At 46.0% G+C, this 22,862-nt stretch overlaps 1 protein-coding gene across 7 annotated transcripts in view; it reads right to left on the minus strand.

Moving 5' to 3' along the window:
* Positions 1-3,598: 3,598 nt before the first annotated feature.
* Positions 3,599-22,862, minus strand: part of ARSL (arylsulfatase L) — a 33,687-nt gene continuing 14,423 nt past the window's right edge. For 6 of the 7 annotated variants that reach the window (XM_063721052.1, XM_054544284.2, XM_009234567.4 and 3 more), the window contains 7 exons: positions 22,415-22,537; positions 18,587-19,010; positions 15,303-15,439; positions 12,452-12,586; positions 7,488-7,650; positions 6,135-6,256; positions 4,191-4,571 (listed from right to left, as the gene is read on the minus strand). In XM_063721052.1, the coding sequence (XP_063577122.1) occupies positions 4,213-4,571; positions 6,135-6,256; positions 7,488-7,650; positions 12,452-12,586; positions 15,303-15,439; positions 18,587-19,010; positions 22,415-22,537 (1,463 nt within the window). In that variant the 3' untranslated portion in view covers positions 4,191-4,212. Of the gene's footprint in view, positions 4,572-6,134; positions 6,257-7,487; positions 7,651-12,451; positions 12,587-15,302; positions 15,440-18,586; positions 19,011-22,414; positions 22,538-22,862 lie in introns of all 7 variants that reach the window. The other variant, XM_054544281.2, reaches the window with a different exon arrangement.

The raw sequence follows: 22,862 nt of genomic DNA on the forward strand, positions 1-22,862 counted from the left end.
GCCCGGGTGACCCACTTTCACTCAAAGGGGGTTGCTTAGGTCCTCTTCCACTGGTCAGGGACAAAATGATTCTGTAGTCTTCAAGATAACAGTACTTTCTTTTTCCAAGGCTGAGGCTGTCAAGGGTGAGGCTGTCACCGCCTCCCAAGGAAGTGGAACTACACGTGTGCACCACCACCCCTGACACTTTTTTGTTAATTTATTTTTTTGGTAGAGACTAGGTCCCACTATGTTGCCTAAGCTGGTCTCAAACTCTTGCCTCAAGCAGTCCTCCTGCTTTGGCCTCCCAAAGTACTGGGATTACAGGTGAGCCACTGTGCCTGACCAGCCACAAGACTCTATGTTGGGTGTATAGGTGGGAAGCATATCCAGGTCCTCCTCACCATTATTCTGCCTCCAACATTTATGCCATTTTTTTTCCTTTGCAACTCAGTTCTCTATGCTTACCAAATGGAATCAGTAAGGTAGGGGAGGTGGGGTGGAAGTTTGAGTTGAAAACATAGATTCAGAAGCCCCTCCTTAAATTCACTGAGTTAGGATTTTCATAAATGAGGGAGCTGCCCCACACTCCCCTGGGATGGGATGATGGGGGTGCTTGTTCAAGACAATACAGTCAGGAGCCCGACTCCTTAAATTTATTGAATTGGAGTGTCCTAAAATGGTGCTGGGAATTCTATTTAGAAAAAAGACCATTCACTTTTAATTGGCAAATTTAGTTCATTTACATTTATTACGCTGGCCATCTGTCTGGAGCTAGTTCTTGAGCACTGTTTATTGCTTCTCTCTTTGCCCTGTTACTCTAAAAGAGCTTTTATCAGACAGGCTTGGTGGCTCACACCTGTAATCCCAGCGCTTTGGGAGGCTGAGGGGGAAGGATTGCTTGAAACCAGGAGTTTGAGAACAGCCTGCGAAACACAGAGAGACCCTGTCTCTACAAAAAAAAAATTTTTTTAAAGTTAGCCGGGCATGGTGGTGTGCCTGTAGTCCCAGCTACTTGGGAGGCTGAGGTGGGAGAGTCATCTGAGTGCAGGAATTTGAGGTTGCAGTGAGCTGATTGCACCATTGCGCTCCAGACTGGGTGACAGAGCAAGACCCTGTCTCTAAAAAAAATTTAAAAAACAACTTTTTTTATCTTTGAGGGCTTCCCAACTGGGATTCCTTGCTGAGCCTCTGTCATGCAGATGGAGAAGGCCAGGCCGAGGCCTGGAAGGAGGGGGGCAGGAGACAGCCCAGAAGCAGTTCTGTAAGGAGGTTTAGCAGGGGTGGAGCGGAGATTTGATCCTTGGAAGAAATCCTGTGCTGCTGGGAGTTGAGATTCCTGAGAACTAGAGAGAAAAGAGCTTTGGGTGCCCTTAGGTAAATTATGTGAACACACTGAGCTGTCTTGGGTGCCCAGGATTTGGAAATGGGGCCTGGGGGCAGTAGGAGCTGGTGCTCCAGAAGTCATATTTGCGGGAGGTTGTGGGGATGGAAAGGGTGGGTAAGCCCTGACCCTGAGGGTCTCACATGACTTTCAGCACATGGAGCCTCCATGGGGACTTTGGCTTCAAAGCCATCAAGGTCAAGAGTGTGAACAAGTGTGGAGACAGAGGTGACTCTCCTCAGTGGATGCTGAAGAACTTAAAGGTGACTCTATGGGCCGGGAACATCGGGCACAGCTGACCCAAAGTGCTAGTCTTGTTCCATAAGCCATGGCTATGGGGAAAGCCATAGGGGTTAACTGATTCTTCCTGCCATCCCTCCCTCCCTTCCTTCTTCTTTTTGCTTCTTTCCTTTCCTTCCTTCCTTTCTTTTTAGAGACAAGATCTCGCCCTGTCGCCCAGGCTAGAGTGTAGTGGCACGATCACAGCTCAGTGTAGCCTTGAACACTTTGGGAGGCCAAAGGCTCAAGTGATCCTCCCACCTCAGCCTCCCAAGTAGGTAGGACTACAGGCACGTGTCACCACACGTAATTATTTAAATTTTATGTGGAGGCAGGGTCTTGCTATGTCACCCCAGCTGGTCTGAAACTCCTGGCCTCAAACCTTCTTAGTGTCCTAAAGTTCTGGGACTACAGATGTGAGTCACCGCACCTGGCCTACTCTTTCTTTCTTGACCCAAGAGAATTGGCTGGAGATGGATTTGACTTTGTTGCTCTCTGTGCACAGCCTGAATTCTTGGAGGCTGATGTGGATTGGATAATTTGAGGACACGTTCTTGAGGCGGTGACAAGGTGGGGCATTGCTCGTCACATACCTAGGCTTGGAAGAGTGGGAGGAGGGACCTGTTGCTTGAATCTGGAGACAGAAAGAACTATTGGAAAGACCTCCTTACTCCCAGGAGAGAATGTGTTGGGGACTGACTTGTGTTGCCCTCAAATTCACAGGAATAGGGTTTTTATTCATCCTTTAAAAGGAGGTCACAAGAGTGGGCCCTATTCTAATAGGAGTGGGGTCCTTATAAGAAGAGGAGATTAGGGCCGGGTGCAGTGACTCATGCCTGTAATCCCAGCACTTTGGGAGGCCAAGGCGGGCGGATCACTTGAGGTCGGGAGTTCTAGACCAGCCTGGGCAACATGGTGAAAACCCGCCTCTACTAAATAATACAAAAATTAGCCGGGCGTGGTGGTGCACGCCTGTCATCCCACCTACTCGGGAGGCTGAGACAGAGGAATCACTTGAACCTGAGGCAGAGGTTGCAGTGAGCCAAGATCACGCCAGTGCACTCCAGCCGGGTCAACAGAGCAAGACCCCATCTCAAAAAAAAACAAAAACCAAAAAACCAAAAAAAAAAAAACAAAAACAAGAATCAGAGATAAGACACAGACAGGCACAGAGGGATGACCGTATGAAGACATGGGAAGAAGGCAGTAGCTGTGAACTGAGAAACAGGTTCTCCCCAGATTCTGTCACGCTGTGGTCTTGGACATCCAGCCTCTAGAACTGCAAGAAATAAATGTTCTTGATGATACCCAGTTTATGGTATTTTCATTCTAGCAGCCCAGACAATTAAGGCACAGCCTGATTATGCAATGACCTTGCAGCTCAGAGCTGGGGCGAACATTGCCTGTACAGCGCGGCTTCCACAGCCAGAGTTTGCCCAAATCACCTGGGGCATTGGGGACAAAGGAAAACCACTTGAAAACAGTTCCAACGGGAAGCACAGTTCATCCTTGTGGTTTTAAACGATAAACAAACACTATAAATGGGCACCACAGACGAAGCCACATCAGTGCCAGTTTTTATCTTTGGGGCCTATCTCCTGTTCATGTGCAAACCCGTAGGTCACAGAGACACCTTTGCTGGGACTTGTGCTGTTTTGGGCTACAGGGCAGCCTCTTCCAGACCGAGCTGGGGTCCACTGACAGATTCCTCCCCGACTCCAGGAGATACTTTGCCTCTCCAGTTTGGTGTCTGAGTGATCATTCAACGGTGCATTATTAATGTTTGTTTATTTATTTATTTTTGATGAGACAGTCTTGCTCTGTCACCCAGGCTGGGGTGCAGTGGTACGATCTCAGCTCACTGCAACTTCTGCCTCCCGGCTTCAAGCAATTCTTCTGCCTCAGCCTCCTGAGTAGTTGGCATTACAGGCGTATGCCACCACGCCTGGCTGCTGCTTCTTTTTTTTTTTTTTTTTTGATAGAGACAGGGTTTCACCATGTTGGTCAGGCTGTTATTGAACTCCTGACCTCAAGTGATCTGCCTGCCTCTGTCTCCCAAAGTGCTGGGATTACAGGCGTGAGCCACTGCGCCTGGCCAATGTTTATTCTTCATTTCTACTTTTTCTTGCCTTTTCCTTTGTTTTTCACAGGGGAAAACTATTCATCTTTATGCAAATAGATATCTTAACATGACACTGAAGTTTGTTTCATTTTTTTGTTTTCTTTCTTTTTTGAGACAGGGTCTTGCTCTGTTGCCCAGGCTGGGGTGCAGTGGTACAATCATAGCTCAGTGCAGCCTCCAACTCCTGTGCTCAAATGATCCTCCTGCCTTAGCCTCCTGAGAAGCTAGAACTACAGGCGTGTGCCACCATGCAAGCTAATTTTTTTTAATTTTTGTTTTGTAGAGCTAGAGTTTCATCATGTTGCCCAGGTTGGTTTTGATCACGGGAGTGATCCTCCTGTGGTGGCCTCCTAAAGTGCTGGGATGACAGCCACCATGGCCAGCTGGTTTGTTTCAATTTGAGTGACAAAATTTAGGAATCGGGGCTCCAGCTTTTCACTGCAGACATTTATTGTGGGTCATCTTCCCTAAGGCACCAGCAGAGGGGGAACGGGCCACAGCAGGGCTGCAGCCACGGTCTCCAGATGTTGCCCAGCCTGTCCAGCTGCAGAGGAACTGGGCTGAGTGTCTGCTGGTGTTCCCTCACTGCCTGCTGGACTCGTTCCATCACCTGATAGAACACGGGCTCTGAGGCTGGTGTGAGGATGTGGGTCTCAGAAGGGTCTCTTGAGAGGTCAAAGAGCAAAGGTGGATCGTGGTGGATTACTTTTTCCCCAAAGCACGGGCAGACCTTTCTTCCATAGCAGGCACCGGCTCCCTCTGGCTGGAACACCGGGGTCACAAAGTGGACTTTCCACATTGTTCCTCCTGGTGGAAAGACAATAATTACAGAGTTGGCTTAGAGAAATAGGGTGCATTGCTGGAGAATGGCATCTTCATAGGGCTAAAAGGTAGGCATAACCTAAGCATCCATCGATGGATGGACAAATAAAACATGGTACATCGTACATGGCATACTGTGCAGCTATGAGAAGGAATGACACACTAATACAGCCTGCAACATCAACAAACCTTCAAAATACTATGCTCAGAGAAAGAAGTTACGAAAGAGCACGCATTGCATGATTCCATTCATATTGAATGTCAAAGATAGGGAAACACGTAAAGACAGAAAGTAGAGTAGTGGTTTCCAGGGTCTGCAGGGTGTGAAATGGGGAGTGACTGCTGATAGGAACAGTGTCTGCTTTTGGCGTGATGAAAATGTTCTGGAGCTACATAGACGTGGAGGTTGCACAACATTGTGAAAGCACGAAGTGCCTGTGAATTGCACTCAGTCAGTTTTTTCTTTTCTTTTCTTTTCTTTTCTTTTTTTTTTTTTTGAGACAGAGTCTTGCTCTGTCACCCAGGCTAGAGTGCAGTGGTGCAACCTCTGCCTCCTGGGTTCAAGTGATTCTCCTGCCTCAGCCTCACAAGTAGCTGAGATTACAGGAGTGCGCTTGTAATTGTTCACAAAGAAGATGAAATCATGTTAAGGTCAGGTGATTAAAACATTTGGAAGCACATCTGGATGCATAAAATAGACTACAAAAGGCTGGGCGTGGTGGCTCACACCTGTAATTTCAGCATTTTCGGAGGCCAAGATGGGTGGATTGCTTGAGCCCAGGAGTTGCCTGGGCAACATACTGACACCTTGTTTCAATTTAATAAATAAAGAAAAAATGGAGACCAGGCGTGGTGGCTCATGCCTGTCATCCCAGCACTTTGGGAGGCCGAGAAGGGTGGATCACTTGAGGCCAGGAGTTCAAGACCAGCTTGCCCAACATGGTGAAACCCCATCTCTACTAAAAATATAAGAAATTAGCCAGGTATAGTGGTGGGCACCTGTAATCCCAGCTACTCAGGAGGCTGAGGCAGGAGAATCACTTGAACCCGGGAGACTGCAGTTGCAGTGAGCCGAGATCGTGCCACTGCAGCCTGAGCGACAAAGACTAGTCTCAAAAAAATAATTACAAAAAAATAAGAAAAAAAGGAGACTAGAAAAGTCTTGAACACGTGTGTGCAAGCATGTGTGCGTGCATGTGTGTATGCATGCACGTATGTGTGTGTGATGATGATAAAAGTTGCACTTCATATAGTGCAGGGAAGAAAGAATGAAATATAGCCCATACATGGTGCTTAAACTATAGGTAACAACTCCCCATCGTTTTAAGACGATTGGCAGGTGATCTTAGAAGGCATGTCGCTGGAATGAGAGGGACACATATTGACAAAAACTAAGTTTAAAAAGCTCGTGGAGAAAAACGGAAGCGCAGAGACATGGAGATGGACTCTGGAATGCAGCTCCATCCCCAGCCTGTTCTAGGGCATGGTGCTTTCCTGCACAGAGGGACTCTTTCCCGAAGGGTGTTAGGAAGGGGCTCCCCTACTCACTGTCCCGTTGATGCCACCTGGCTGCGTGCAGAAACCTCTCACAATAATGCATCAGGAACTCGTGGTCTGAGTGCTGGGCTGTCCCTAGGAGCAAGGGCAGAAGGTCTTGGCCGTCAATCACTCTGCAGGAAGGAACATGGCATGGCTCAGGGTTGGAACAGGGACTTTGGACATTTGTCCCTCCAGCATCCACCAGTCCCAGCCCCAGGTGCTACGCTCTCCTTATGTTGTATCAGTGAAGGGAAAGTCTGGTGTGAACGCAGATGGATGGAAGACATGTGTGTGCGTTAGCACGCTTAGAAGAAGCATGCAGCAGCTGCCTACGTTAGTCACCACCAAACGTCACCTTTGGCTAAAAAGTAATTAATTGGCCGGGCACAGTGGCTCACGCCTGTAATCCCAGCACTTTGGGAGGTCGAGGCGGGTGGATCACCTGAGGTCAGGAATTTGAGATCAGCCTGGCCAACATGGTGAAACCCCGTCTCAACTAAAAACACAAAAATTAGCCAGGTGTGCTGGTGTGTGCCTGTAATCCCAGCTACTCGGAAGGCTGAGGCAGGAGGATCGCTTGAACCCAGGAGGCGGAGGTTGCAGTGAGCCTAGATCGCACCACTGCACTCCAGCCTGGGCAACTGAGTGAGACTCAGTCGCAAAAAAAAAAAGAAAAAAAAAAAAAAAAAAAGAAGAGAAAAAAGCTGAAAGAGCCATCACCCAAAGGCTGGAATGTAATAAAAGCCCACTAAGAGTTCTGCCCAGGCCTTTCCTGGACCTTGAAGCGTGACAAAATAATGAAGGAATTCTTAACAGGACCCATTTAGGATTAACACATTTTATTGGGGGTCTGAAGATACTCCCCAGACCTCCACAATGAAGTTTTATTGAGAGTCTAAAGGAACTCCCCAAACCTCCATGATTTAGCAGGAGACAAGATAAGGGTAATCACCCCAGCACCTGGAACCATCTAGATTAAGTCAATTTATTGAGGCTCCAGAGGAAGGTCCTCAGGACTTAGACCTTAGTTATAGATTAAAGGAAGTTGAATCACTTATGTCTTTAGATGAATACACACTTATATGTGTATATAGAAGCTCTGGAAAACTTTGTAATTTGGAGTTGGTCTAGTGATAATTTCCAGCCCTTCTCCCCGTATCTGGTTACAGAAATAAAACTCCTTTCTTTCCTCATTCATTTGCATCTCGTTATTGGGCCATGAGAATAAGCATCCCGACCCTCGGTTTGGTCCGGGAACAATTTCATGGACGCCTTACTGCAAAGCCAAAGTGACATTTTCATTTGCCATAAGTGTTGCTGTGTCTGTGCAAAGCTGAATTGTTTCTTTGGGTTGTTCTGTACCTGTCCTGGGGCACCTCGCCGCCCGCCAGCTGGACCACGGTGGGGTACACGTCCATCAGACTCGTGGGCTCGCCAATCACTCGGCCGGCCGGGAGCACCCCGGGCCAGCGGAAGATCCCAGGCACGCGGATCCCACCTTCCCATCCTCCCATGCCTTTCCCACCTGTGTTTGAACAGAAACAAAAGGAAGTGGTTAAAAACCAGAACTAGATGCTCAGCCTGGCTGATTTAACCTTTCTGCTTGTTTCACTTGTTTTAAGTTTCTCTCTCCCTGAGTCTCTCAATTTCTCTCTCTCTCTCTCTCTCTGTTTTAGTGACATTAAAACATTCAATCTCATGTAGTTCCCCTGTAGAGGTTTGATTTTATATTTTTTATTAACCTTGTTATTGGTTAGTGTGCATTGGATTAAGTTAGGTCCTTCACTGCAAATGACTCTTGTTCTTATAAGAGTCCTCATTCCATAGAGGAGAAGGCCATGTGGAGATGGAGGCAGAGACTGGAATGATGTGGCCACAAGCCCAGGGACGCCTGGAGCCCCCAGGCGCTGGGAGCAGCAGGAAGGATCCTCCCCTAAAACCTCAAGAAGAAAGTGGATACAACTGTAATGTATTGAATGGTGACCCCAAAACATGTTCATGTCATATCTGCCAGAGCCTATAAATGAGACTTTATTTGGAAATAGGGGGTTTGCAGACATAATCAAGTTAAGGGCCTTGAGATAATCCTGGATTAGGGTGGCCCTAAATGCAATGACAGATGTCCTTCTAAGAGACAGAAGAGGAGACACGGACACAGAGAAGAAGGTCACGTGGAGACGGAGGCAGAGACTGGAGTGATGCAGCCACAAGCCCAGGGATGCCTGGAGCCCCCGGTAACTGGGAGAGACAGGAAGGAACCTCCTAGAGCATCCAGAAAGAAGAGGATTCAATTGCAGTGGATTGCACTTTAGTCCTCCTGAAAGATATATCCACACCCTGATCCCCAGATTCTGTGAATGGGACTTTATTTTAAAAAGGGGTCCTTGTAGATGCAATTAAGTATCTCAAGATCATCGTGGAGAAGGGTGGACTCTAAGTCCAATGACAGTGTTCTAAGAGACAGAAGAGGAGACACAGACACAGAGGAGAAGGCCACATAGAGACGGAGGCAAAGACTGGAGTGATGTGGCCACAAGCTCAGGGACACCTGGGGCCCCCAGGAGCTGGCAGAGGCAGGGAGGAGCCTCCCCTAGAGCTTCTGGCGGGAACATTTCCCTGAGACACGTTGATCTCAAACTCCTGGTCTCCAGGGCCGGGACAGGATAAATTCCTGTTGTTTAAAGCTCCCCCAGTTTGTAATACTGACATTCTTGATGGCACAGAGAACCAGATTGGGTAGAGGATACATTAATATCAATGGCAATGAGATAAAGAAGGTTTCTGAGGAGTCAGGCCTTCAATGTGAAGTTGTTTTGGGAAGGCATTAGTGGATGTAGTTGGCATTTGTATATCCCGTTTTACATAGGTACTAGACTGACGGATCCATCTACTTCAAAGAAAATATACATCACAGGTATATTTGCCAATATTAGCCTAAAAAGGCTCTTTCAAGGACTGAAAAATAAAGCTCTCTAAGCAGGGAGAAGACAAAATGTGTAAGCACAATAGTGTGAAGTCATGTACACGGGGCAGCACATTTTAGAATTTTTGTAGGACACGAAATAATGGCGTGTTTGGAAACAATGGAATACAGGTTTGAATATAATGTGGCCAGCTAGGTGACTACCCTTCTTCCTTTTCTTTTTTTTTTTTTTTTTGGAGACAGAGTCTTACTCTGTCACCCAGGCGAGAGTGCAGTGGCACAATCTCAGCTCACTGCAACCTTCACCTCCCAGGTTCAAGCAATTCTCCTGCCTCAGCCTCCTCAGCTGGGATTACAGGCGTGCGCCACCACACCTGGCTAATTTTTGTATTTTTAGTAGAGATGAGGTTTCACCATGTTGGCCAGGCTGGTCTCAAACTCCTGACCTCGAGTGATCTGCCTGCCTTGGTCTCCCAAAGTGCTGGGATTACAGGTGATAGCCACTGCGCCTGGCCTTATCCTTCTTGGATGCATTGTCTGAAGGTAAAATTCAAACCTGAGTCCACACAATGGAATATATTCAGCCATGGAGAGGAATGAAACATTTCCACAACACAGATGAACCTCAGAGGCATCATGCTAAGTAAAATAAACCATTCACAAAAAAACTCCACATATTGCATGATTTCATTTACATAAATGTCTAGAGTAGGAAAATATACAATGATACAAAATAATTTTGTGGCCAGGCATGGTGGCTCACGCCCGGAATCCCAGCACATTGGGAGGCCCAGCTGGGAGGACTGCTTGAGTTCAGGAGTTTGAGACCAGCCTGGGCAACATAACAAGGCCCTATCTTTACCAAAAATAATTTTAAAAATTAAATAATAAATCAAAAATAAGTTTTTGGGTGATGGATGTTAGCACGGGGGAAAAGGGAGTGACTGCTATGAGTACAGGATTTTTTTGTGAGGTGATGAAATGTTCTGAAAATAAACAGTGGTGGACCACATGTGGTGGCTTATGCCTGTCATCCCAGCACCTTGGGATGCCAACGTGGGAGGATCACTTGAGGTGAGGAGTTTGAGATCAGCCTGGGCAACATGGCAAAACCCCATCTCTACAAAAATACAAAAATTAGCCAGGAGTGGTTGCATGCACCTGTAGTCCCAGCTACTTATGATCGCTGAGACAGGAGGATCACTTGAGCCCAGGAGGCAAAGGTTGCAGTGAGCCAAGATCATACCACTGCACTCCAGCCTGGGAGATAGAGCCAGACTCTGTCTCAATAAAAATAAATAAAAATAATAACAATAAATTTTACGAATGAAAATAGTGATTGTAAAACAAAAATAAAATTCTAAGGACCCCCAACCATCTGAATGGACTTCCTCCTCACCCAGAGCTCTTTAAAAACTTAACCTGAGAGACTGTTTCAGGCCGTGACAGGAAGCGGGGGTCGAATATGCCTCATGATTCCTCTCTGGCATTAACATCCACACAGCCTTTAGGCCTGACAAGAAGCATGTCACAACCTCTTGTCTCTGAAGCCTAGTACCTGAAGGCTTCCTCTGCAAATAAGAACTTGGGTCTCCACAATTTTTTTTTTTTTTTTTTTTTTTTTTTGAGATGGAGTTTCTCTTTGTCGCCCAGGCTGGAGTACAGGGGCACAATCTCGGCTCACTGCAACCTCCGCCTCCCGGGTTCAACGGATTCTCCTGCCTCAGCCTCCCAAGTAGCTGGGATTACAGGCACGCACCACCATACCCAGCTAATTTTTGTATTTTTAGTAGAGACAGAGTTTCACCATGTTGGCCAGGCTGGTCTCGAACTCCTAACCTCAAGTGATCCACCTGCCTTGGCCTCCCAAAGCATTGGGATTACAGGTGTGAGCCACTGTGCCTGGCCTCCACAATCCTTTATCTTAACCCAGACATTCCTTTCTGTTGATCCCAGGTCTTTAGAGAAACTCGATGAATTGTCAACCAGGAAATGTTTAAATCTACCTGTAGGCTGGAAGCCCCCCAGCTTTGAGTTGCCCCACCTTTCTGGACCAAACCAATGTGTCTCTTAACTGTATTTGATTGCTGTCTCATGCCTCCCTAAAATGTATAAAACCAAGCTGCGCCCTGACCATCTTGGGCACACGTTCTCGGGACCTCCTGAGGGCTGTGTCACAGGCCATGGTCACTCCCATTTGGCTCAGAATAAACCTCTTCACATGTTTTACAGAGTTTAGCTCTTTTCTTCGACATGCTGATGGTTACACAACTCTGATAATCTACTCAAAACTCCTTAATTGTCCACAAAAACGTGGCAGGCCACGTCTCACTAACACAGGCGTCCGTAACAACTGTTTCAGCACTGACTGAGTGGTGAAGTTAAACAGTAAAAGCTGAAACAACCAGTGCCTGTATACAAAGGCTGGGATGTAACAAAAGCACCCCAGGAGTTTTGCCCAGGCCTCTCCTGGGCCTTGAAGAGTGACAAGATAACGAAGGAATTCTTAGCAGGACCCGTTTAGGATTAAACAAGTTGTATTAGACATCTGAAAAAACTCCCCAGACCTCCATGATTTAGCAGGAGACAAGGTAAGGGTAATCAGCCCTGGCACCTGGACCCATTTATTTATTTGTTTATTTATTTATTTTATTATTTTTGTTGTTGAGATGGAGACTCTCTCTATTGCTTAGGCTGGAGTGCAGTGGCGAGATCTCAGCTCACTGCAACCTCCGCCTCCCAGGTTCAAGCGATTCTCCTGCCTCAGCCTCCTGAGGATTACAGGCTCAGCTAATTTTTGTATTTTTAGTAGAGACGAGGTTTCACCATGTTGGCCAGGTTGGTCTCAAATTCCTGAGTTCAGGTGATCTACGCACCTTGGCTTCCCAAAGTGCTGGGATTACAGGCATGAACCACCATGCCCGGCCACCTGGACCCATTTAGATTAAGTCAATTTACTTAGTCTCCAGAGGAGGGTCTCCAGGACTCAGACCTTAGTTCTAGATTAGAAGTTAATCACTAATGTCTTTAGATGAATGCACACTTACACGCAGACATACAGCTTAGAAGGTATAGAAGCTCTGGAAAACTTTGTAATTTTGAGTTGGTCTGGCAACAATTTCCAGACCTTCTCCCTGTAACCGGTTACAGAAATAAACTTCCTCCTCTCCCAGTTCATCTGCATCTCATTTTTGAACCACCAGAATAAGCAGCCTGACCCTCAGTTTGGTCCAGGAACAAAAATTAAAACTGGAGTATGTCAAATTACCACTTTTGCCCTGGATAGGAAAAATCACTGTCCCTGAGCAATAATATTGGCCCTCCTGGAATACATTGCCCTGTTGGGAATTGCAGGGAAGAGATAAACTTGCAAGATGAGGATCTGGGAGCATCTCAGTCTTACCTTTATAAATTCCATTCCAGCCACCATACTGGGTGTTTCCAAGTTGATTCTCTAGGGAACCACCATGATCTGATGTAAAATAAATGAGGGTGCTGTTGGTCAAACCTTCCATGTCCAAAGTGTCAAGGATCTGTCCTGCAAAGAACAGATGTTTTTGAGGCCGTCGAAATGGAAAAATATCAGAAATGCAGCTCTGAAGTGTATGCTTTAGCATTTGGGGGCCATCCACAAGAATGAATCCTTAGTTTTAACACATGATGGAAGTCAGTTGTTGTATAATTTTGATATCCTTTGTTGGAGATTGATGTATGACTTTATATGCAACCCATCCTTTGGTCAGAATTTTGGGCAACCTACAAGGACAAAATATCAAAAAACTTAAAAGTGCAGCATGCAGGCTGGGCGCAGTGGCTCACACCTGTAATCCCAGCACTTTAGGAGGCCGAGGCAGGAGGATCATTTGGGGTCAGGAGTTGGAGACCAGCCTGGCCAACATGATGAAACTACATCTCTACTAAAAATACAAAAATTAGCCGGGCGTGGTGGCACATGCTTGTAGTACCAGCTATTTGGGAGGCTGAGGCAGGAGAATAGCCTGAACCTGGGAAGTGGAGATTGCCATGAGCTGAGATCACGCCACTGCGCTCCAGCCTGGGTGACAGAGTGAGATTCGGTCTCAAAAAAAAAAAAAAAAAGTGAGGCATGTAAATATTCCCGAGAAGAAAGCATAGGCTGAAAATGCAGACCAGTCCTCAAAAGTGATGCTGAGCTTCTTGCAGCCACACACAAGGGAACTCATGTCATTAATGTCACTCACAGTTGGCCGGGCACAGTGGCTCATGCCTGAAATCTCAGCAATTTGGGAGGCTGAGGTGGGAGGCTCTTCGAGCCTATGAGTTTGAGACCAGCCTGAACAACACAGCAAGAACTCGTCTCTACAAATAATAAAAAAAATTAGCCGGGTGTGGTAGTGCACACCTGTGGTCCCAGGTACTTGGGAGGCTGAGGTGGGAGGATTGCTTGAGTCTGGGAAGGTAGGGTGCAGTGAGCCACGGTTGCACCACTGCACTCCAGCCTGAGTAAGAGTGAGACCCTGTCGGCCAGGCGCAGTGGCTCAAGCCTGTAATCCCAGCACTTTGGGAGGCCGAGGTGGGCGGATCACAAGGTCAGCAGTTCGAGACAAGCCTGGCCAACATGATGAAACCCCATCTCTACTAAAAATACAAAAATTAGCCAGGCATGGTGGTGGGTGCCTGTAATCCCAGCTACTCCAGAGGCTGAGGCAGGAGAATTGCTTGAACCCGGGAGACGGAGGCTGCAGTGAGCCGAGACCGTGCCATTGCACTCCAGCCTGGGCAACAGAATGAGACTCGGTCTCAAAAAAAAAAAAAAAAGTGAGACCCTGTCACACACACACACACACTTAACTTTTTCTCCTTCCATGCCTAGCTTGTTGAGGAAACAATTTTTTTTTTTAAATACGTCATTCACCCAAATCTCTGATGGCAATTATTCTGAGGATCCTGGGATTCGCAGCCCACCACCGCCTAAACCCTGCAGTTCCTAAGTTCTTTTTTGGGAGGCAGGGATGTGCTGTGCCCATATACAGGTACTCACCCAGCCCTGACTCACTCAAGCAATATTCCCCTTTCATCCTGTTCTAAACCCAGGAAATATAATGAGTGAATGAGGCAAGACAATCCGGCCCCACAGGAGCTTATATTCCCCTGGGGGAAATGGAAAATCAACCTACCTAACACATGGTCTTGAAGAGAAGCAATGGTGATGCTATGTTAGGAAAAAAAGGAGAAAGAAGACAGAAAGAAGAAAGAAGAAGAGGAAGAAGTGGAAGAGGAAGAAGAAGGAGGAGGAGGAGGAATATGAAGAAGAATAAGAACAAGAAGAAGAAGAAGACGGGGAGGAGGAGAAAGGAGGAAGAGGAGGAGGAAAACAAAGGCAAAACAAAAAAGGATCACAGGAGAATGGGGGAGAAGATGATTGGGGAGGAGCTACTTTAGGGGTGCGTCAGGGCAGGCTCTGAAGAGGAGCCAGTGAAGCCTGAGGAAGCATTCCAGGAGGGAACAGCAGCTGTGGAAGCCCTGACAGGGGACAAATGTGAAAGATACTGTGTGGCGTCCACGAGGCCAGAATGCAACAGGTGGGGAGGACAAGGGGGTTGGGTAGAGGTCAGACTAGGATCTGGGCAGCAGCAGGTCATGGGGCTTTTGTAGGTGATAGGAGGAAATTTAGTCCTATTTTCAGCGCAGTGGAGCCACTAGCCACTCTACAGCAGAGAGGAATTTTATCTGCTCTTTCTTTCATTTATCTACCACACGGCAATAGGATGTAGACATCTTTGGGGCCAAAATTCTGTATGCCACTTGGGAATTAAGATGTGGAAATCTCTGAGGTCATTATTCTCTCTAGCACATGGGAATTAGGACGTGGACATCTTTGGGGCCATTATTCTGTCTCCCACAAGGGGATTAGAAAGTGGCTATCTTTGGGGCCATTTTTATGTCTACCACATCAAGATTAGGACGTGGATGTCTTTGCAGCCATTATTCTGTCTAGGGAGTGGACAGCTTTGGGGATGTCATCCTTTCTGCCACATGGGATTAAGATGTGGTCATCTTTGGCCGAATCGCATTGCCTCCCATGCACGTGTTATGGAATTCACCGTCTGCTAATGCAGTGAAGGTCTGTGCTATAATATTTTGGACTCTTAAAATCCAATCGCACTGCAATCGCTATTCTGCATCTTCTGTCTTTAACCTTCTCATTCTTGGTTTCCTTTCCTGCTTCTGTTGCTGGAGGGGAAGCAGCCCGTTTTCCCTGGAAGTGCACTTACCTACCATCCAGTCCATCTCCTCTACGTTGTCCCCATACAGCCCGTGGAGACTCTTCCCGAGGAAGTTCTCCATAGTGATAAGAGGGATGTGAACGTGTAAAAAGGAAACAAAGAGGAGGAAAGGCCCATGCTTATTCCTAAAAATAAATACAAAGCAATTAAGGTTACTTTTTTGGTAAAACAGAGATTGAAGTCCTGTATATACTAAATACGGATCTCACTTGTCACATCATTACTCAAATGTCTTCTCAACTCTGCTCACCAAAAAGAAACACTCAAAACTCTTCTTCAACAGAAAAATAATTCTTATATGTAACAATCTTCTTTTTTTTTTTTTTTTTTTGGCTATTTTAAAGATAGGGCCTTGCTCTGTTACCCAGTCTGGAGTGCAGTGACATGATCTCAGCTCACTTCAGCCTCAATCTCCCAGGCTCAAGTGATCCTCCCACCTCAGCCTCCCAAGTAGCTGGGGCCACAGGCATGTGCTAACAGGCCCAGCTAACTTTTTTTTTTTTTTTTTTTTGGTAGAGACAGGGTCTCACTATGTTTACTAGGCTGGTCTTGAACTCCTCGGCTCAAGTGACCTGCCCCTGCCCATCTCGGCCTTTCAAAGTGCTGGGATTACAGGCATGAGCCACCATGCCTTTCCGGTCTGTTACCTCTCTCTCTTTTTTTTTTGAGACGGATTCTGGCTCTGTTGCCCAGGCGGGGGTGCAGTGGCATGATCTCAGCTCACTGCAACCTCTGCCTCCCAGGTTCAAGCAATTCTCCTGCCTCAGCCTCCCAAGTAGCTGGGATCACAGGCATGCGCCACAACACCCATCTTGTTTAAGACTCTTTAACATCATGACTTTTCCCTTCCTTTCTGAAATCTATTTAAAAATCCACACTGGGCCAGGCGTGGTGGCTCACACCTGCAATCCCAGCATTTTGGGAGGCTGAGGCAGGAGCATTACTTCAGCCTAGGAGTTCAAGACCAGCATGGGAAACACAGCAAGACCCCATCTCTACTAAAAAGACAAAAATTAGCGGGGTGTGGTGATATGCAACTGTACTCCCAACTGCTCAGGAGGGTGGGGTGGGAGGATTGCTTGACCCTGGGAGGAGGAGGTTGCAGTGAGCTGAGATTGCGCCACTGCACTTCAGCCTGGACAACGGGATTGAAATCCTGCCTCAAAATAAATAAATAAATAAAAACCCATACTGATCTAATGCATCTTTTTCCCCCCAAATAGTATGATATTCTAACTCTACTACTTAATGCAAAGTTAAAAGAACTGTAGGTTACTGACATGACTTTTATTTTGTTCAATTATTTCAATATCTATTTTTAACCTCAAGCTTTAGCTTATAGAATAAGTGGTGCCGCACATTCCATTTTCTTTATAATTGCTGTCACGTAGTGAGGATTAGGACATAAAATAGTTATAAAAAACACACTTTACAAATGAGGCATATTGGGTTGTTCATATTATTTCCATTGTCCTCCTTGAAAGCAGTGTTTTAGCTTCTCCCTCCCTTCACCCGGCCTTCATGGTCTAATCTAGATCCTTGAAGCATAAGAGCAATGGTGAAGGTGTTAGCCTTAATTAGAACACGTCAGGCTGGGCATGGTGTCTCATGCCTGTAATCTCAGCACTTTGGGAGGCTGAGGCAGGAGGATCACTTGAGCCCAGGAGTTCGAGACCAGCCTGGGCAACATAGCCAGATCCTGTCACATTTAAAATCAAAAAAGAGCACAACAGTCTTACCTGCTTTAATTTGCAAGCTAATTGTCCATGTCCTTTCTGTCATACATTAGGTATTGCCATGAAGAACTCTCTAAGAGGCTGGATGCAGTGGCTCACGCCTGTAATCCCAGCACTTTGGGAAGCCGAGGTGGGTAGATCACTTGAGGTCAGGAGTTCAAGACCAGCCTGGCCAACATGGCAAAACCCGTCTCTACTAAAAATATAAAAGTTATCTGGGCATGGTGGTGCATGCCTGTAATCCCAGCTACTTGGGAGGCTGAGGTACAGGAATTGCTTGAACTCAGGAGCGGAGGTTGCAGTGAGCCAAGATTGCACCACTGCAGTCCAGCCTGGGCCATAGCTCGAGACTCTGTCTCAAAAAAAAAAAAATTCTCTAAGAATGTTGTAGGAGATGATGACAACCTCATTGTCACCAGGTAAGGTGACTTTTGATGGTGTCACCATCTTTACTAGAATGCCCTTGGGGAGCATGAAAGTAGCTGTGTAGTATTGAGAACTATTTTCATCCCATTTCTCCCGGTCCCACACAGGAAGTTTCCTTGCCGTAAAATTGACTGCAGGCTGAATTCTGCCAAAAGACATCTGACTTCTGATGAGAGACTTTTTTTGAAGTTTATAATTTATTATAAAGCCCTTCAGGTGATGCAGTTTACTTAAATAGTGTCCGTGGTGATCTGAGGATGCTAATGGAATAAGACTGACCCCAGAGTAGCAGCAAATTCCAGCTGACCTGTTAACAATTTCTTTTTGAGACAAGGCCTTGCTCTGTCACCCAGGCTACCTTCATAGCCTCACTACATAGCCTCAACCTTCTGGGCTCAATGATCCTCCTGCCTCAGCCTCCCAAGTAGCTGGGTCTACAAGTCCATGCCACCACACCCAGCTAATTTTTAAAATTTTTGTAGAAATGGGGTCTTGCTGTGTTGTCCAGGCTGGTCTCTAACTCCTGGCCTCAAATTATCCTCTTGCCTCAGTCTCCCGAGTAGCTGGGATAACAAGTGTGTACCACTATGCCCAGCTCAGCTGTAACAATGTTTTAATGGACACAAGGCAAGTCACAGGGCTCCACTGACCCTCATCTATGCCCCATTCTTACCAAAAAATTGTCCTTCTAGGTCATGGCTATCCCATTCTTCAAACGTCAATTACAGAAGAAGACTTTTTTTTTTTTTTTTTTTGAGACAGGTTCTCCCTGTGTCACCCAGGCTGGAGGGCAGTGATGTGACCTCAACTCACTGCAACCTCCACCTCCCAGGTTCAAGTGATTCTCCCACCTCAGCCTCCCGAGTAGCTGGGATTACAGGCGAGCACCACCACATTGGGCTAATTTTTGTATTTTTAGTAGAGACGGGGTTTCACCATGTTGGCCAGGCTGGTCTCGAACTCCTGACCTCAGGTGATCCTCCCACCTCGGCCTCCAAAAGCACTGGGATTACAGGAATGAGCCACCATGCCTGACTGAAGAAGACTATTTAGGATGCGTTTTCATTCCAAAGCTGAGTGCTTGGAGGAAGCTGACCCTTTTCTGCTGACCTTTTGAGAAAGGACGCAACCTCCTGCAGAATAAGGGGCGTCGTTCTTTGGAAGCACATGGGCTGCTCCGTGATGGTGTGGTTTCTCATCAGAAAGCAATCGGCATGGACAATCAGAGCACCCACAAAATAGGAGCTTGTGAGGAGGAGGATGGCTGAAAGGGCTGACCAGATGACCGGCTTCCACGAGACGGGTATCAGGTGTGTGAGCTTCCCTGCTACCAGTGTGAGGGCAACCAAGGCCAGGACTTGGAAGAGGAAGTTGAGTTTTTGTTCCAGGTTGACACGCTTCTCTGAGAGTTCCCAGCGGGCGCAATCACCCATCAAGGAGAAAGGCATTCCGTAGAAATGGTCAAAGCCGTGGTGGAGAGGGTGGTGGCAATGATCGCTGGCTGACTCACAGTTGAGACCCAGATGCCATTTTCCTGAGAGGCAAAAAGGATGTTGATGTGACAAGCATCTGAGCATAACTGGACATGTCGATATTGACTGTTTGTCACATTCCTGATACTCTGTTAGACACTGGGGGGCCGGGAGATTGCAAAGAAGTGTGGGCAGCATTAGCTGTTATTTGCACCACAATCTGGCCTCATCGTTTCAGGGGAATGAGGACCCCATGTGTCAGCTTTAACCAAAATATTAGTTACCTATGACAGGTGGAACAAATTACTGTAAAACTGCTCGCTTAATACAACAGAAATTTATCCTCTCCCAGTCCTAGAGACCAGGAGTCTGAGATCAAAGTGTCTCCAGGCCACACTCAAATTGGAGGCTCTAGGGGAGGATCCTTCCTGCCTCTCCCAGCTCCTGGGGGCTCCAGGCCTCCCTGGGCTTGTGGCCGCATCACTCCAGTCTCCGTCTCCATGTTTCCATGGCGTTGTCCTGTGTGTGTGTCTGCGACTTAATCTCTTGTCTTATAAGGACAGCAGTCATTGCAGTAGGGCCCACTGTAGAGACCTCATCTTTACTTGAGTGTATCTGCAATGACTCTATTTTGAGCTGGATCCTGGCCTGCCTCAAATTCATGAGTTGAAGCCCTAACACCCAGGACCTCAGAATGTGACTGTGTTTGGAGACAGGGTGTTCAAAGGATAATTAATGTAAAATGAGGTCATTAGTTTGGGCACTGATATGGTTTGGCTGTGTCCTCATGCAAATCTCACCTTGAATTGTAATAATCCCTATGTGTCAAGGGTGGGGCCAGGTGGAGATACTTGAATCATGGAGGTGGTTTCCCCTATACTGTTCTCATGGTAGTGAATGAGTCTCACAAGATCTGCTGGTTTCATAAATGGGAGTTCCCCTGTGCATGCCCTCTTGCCTGCTGCCATGAAAGAAAGACATGCCTTTGCTTCTCCTTTGCCTTCCACCATGATTGTGAGGCCTCTCCAGCCATGTGGAACTGTGGGTCCATTAAACCTCTTTTCTTTATAAATTGCCCATTCTTGGGTATGTCTTTATTAGCAGTGTGAAAACAGACTAATACAGGCCCTAATCTGGTAGAACTTGTGTCCTATAAGAAGAGGATATTAGGACACAGACACACACATACTCTCTCCAGAGGCTCTAGGGGAGGATCCTTCCTGCCTCTCCCAGCTCCTGGTGGCTCCAGCTATCCCTTGGCTTGTGGTCGCATCACTTTAATCACACTGCTTTCTCCTCTCTGTGGCCCAATCTTCCTCTACCTCCATGTTAAACGAAGCCTTGTCCTTGCACAGTGGGCCCAGCTGGATAATTCAGGATCATCTTCTCACCTCAAGGTTGTTCACTTAATCACATTTACAAAGACTCTTTTTGCATATAAGCTAATATTTGCTAGATTCAGAGGTTAGGGCCTGACATCTCTGGGGACCATTATTTAGTCTATTGCACCTTGTTTTGCAGTGCAATGATGAAGGCCAGAAAGCACCATGTGATATCATCAGCATGGGCAAAAGACTTCTGGACTTTGGAATTGTTCTCTCTTTGAGAAACCACTATCATAGTGGCCATGGTTGAAGTGGGTGGTGGGTTTTGCAAGGCACACCTTTCAAATTCAGTCAAAGGAATATAGTCTTTGCTTCCGTGTAGCCACTACTATGGTGTTGACAAAGAGATGTCAACCACCCCAATGCTGTCTGCCATCTGGAAAACCTCATGATTTCCCAATGAATATCCCATAAGGATAGATTCTTCTGTCTTAGAAAAATTATAGTTGGCCGGGCATGGTGGTTCACAACTATAATCCCAGCACTTTGGGAGGCCGAGGTGAGAGGATTCCTTGTGCCCAGGATTGCTTGAGACCAGCCTGGGTAGCATGGGAAGACCCCGTCTCTACAAAAAAAAAAAAAAAAAAAGAAAAAATTAACCGGGCATGGTAGTGCAAGCCTGTAGTACTAGCTGCTTGGGAGACTAAGGTGGGAGATCACTTGAGTCTGGGAGGTCGAGACTGCAGTGAGCTGTGACTGCACCATTGCCCTCTAGCCTGAGTAACAGAGTGAGTACCCTGTTTAAAAAAAAAAAAAAAAGTCTATTGGAAAAAATGTACCTTTGTTTGACAGCAATGACTGAATCTCCCCAGATTTTTTTTTTTTTTGGTAAAAAATTAAACAGAACATTTTATAATTTTTAATTTTTAGAAATATATAATTTATTGAATTTTATACTCAGTGTATCCACTAGTCATGTTGTTTGTTATCAATAAATGGAACTGTTGATAAAAATCATGACTATAACACAATAATGATAATGGAAACTTGGTCTCCTCTCAAGGAACTATTGTCATTAATTTTATTTTTCATCTAATACATGACATGCTTTGATGACTTGTAGAAAAATAACCATGTTAGTTATGGAAGCTGACAGGGAGGTACTAAATCTAGTAAAGACATTTTCATACACACCAAAGGGAAAAATAGGTAGCATTACAGAAATTTTTGATACAAGAATATATTTTTTCTTATTTTTTTTTATCATGGTCTACGAGAACATTGTGTGAGATGCCAAATATTTCATTAAGTTGATGTTCCTTTTCTTTCTTTCTTTTTCTTTTTTTGTAGAGACAGGGTTTCGCCATGCTGCCCAGGCTGGTCTCAAACTCCCGGCCTCAAGCGATCCACCCACCTTGGCCTCCCAAAGTGCTGGGATTACAGGCATGAGCCACCGCGCCTGACCAGAGTCACTTGTGTAAGGGGACTAATCCCACACATGAGGCTCTACCTTCACAACCTCATCACTTCCCAAAGCCTTCACCTCCTGACACCCTCACCTGGGGCGTAAGAGTTTCAACATAGGAATTTTAAGGGGACACAAACATTTAGATGGCAGCACTAAACTAGCCAAGTTGATCCATAAACCAACCATAAAAGAGCTGAAGGTGTTCAGTCTAAGACATTAATGTCTAAGACAGAAAGTCCATGCGAAGGGTGGGAGAGGATCCCACAGAACAAAGAAGCAATTATGTGTTGTGCAATGGAGCTTGGAGCATACGCTATAGGCATGAGCACATTTTATTTATTTTTAAATTTATTTTTATAATTTTTTTTGTAGAAGTGGGGTCTTGCTATGTTGCCCAGGCGGGTTTCAAACTCCTGGGCTCAAGCAATCCCTCTGCCTCGGCCTCTCAAAGTACTGGGATTATAGGCATGAGCCACCTTGCCTGATCTGGTATTTCTTGAGTATCTACTTTGCAGAAAACAACCTGGAAAGTAACATGGTTCCTAGATATATGCAGCTTTCTGTCTAGTGGGAAATCCCACAGCAGCTCACCCATTTTCCTTTCCAAACTTTTTAGCTGAATGTCCCTTCCATATAAAAGTCATGTGCTTACCACTTTTAAAAACGTACATACCAATGAGTCCAGTGGCATAGCCTTTCTCTTTCAGTATTTTTGCAAAAGTTGTCTCATTTGTTGGAAGACCTCCAGATGCTCCGGTCCACTGAAGAACACGGTAACCAATGCTGGAAACCATCCCTTTGAGCAATTATTAAGAAAGAGAATTACTGTTACACATTTTCTTTTCTGTTTGTTATTTATTATTTCTTTAAAAATAGAACACTTGGTAAAAATCTCTCTTACTTAAAATTAAATTGAAAATGGACCTCCTATATGACTTTGCCTAGTGGATTGCATTTTTGGCAGCAAAGTAAATGATTAATTTATTGAAAACGTTAGTGAGAAGATGGACTTTCCAGTTATGTGCAGGTTATAAGCAATATAATTCAGTGAAAAAGGATTAAAAATTTAAATGGTTTTTTGTTTGTTAATTAATTTATTTAAAGATGGGGTCTTGTTCTGT

The sequence above is a fragment of the Pongo abelii genome, chromosome X, assembly GCF_028885655.2.
Source record: "Pongo abelii isolate AG06213 chromosome X, NHGRI_mPonAbe1-v2.0_pri, whole genome shotgun sequence".
In the NCBI taxonomy this organism is placed as follows: domain Eukaryota; kingdom Metazoa; phylum Chordata; class Mammalia; order Primates; family Hominidae; genus Pongo; species Pongo abelii.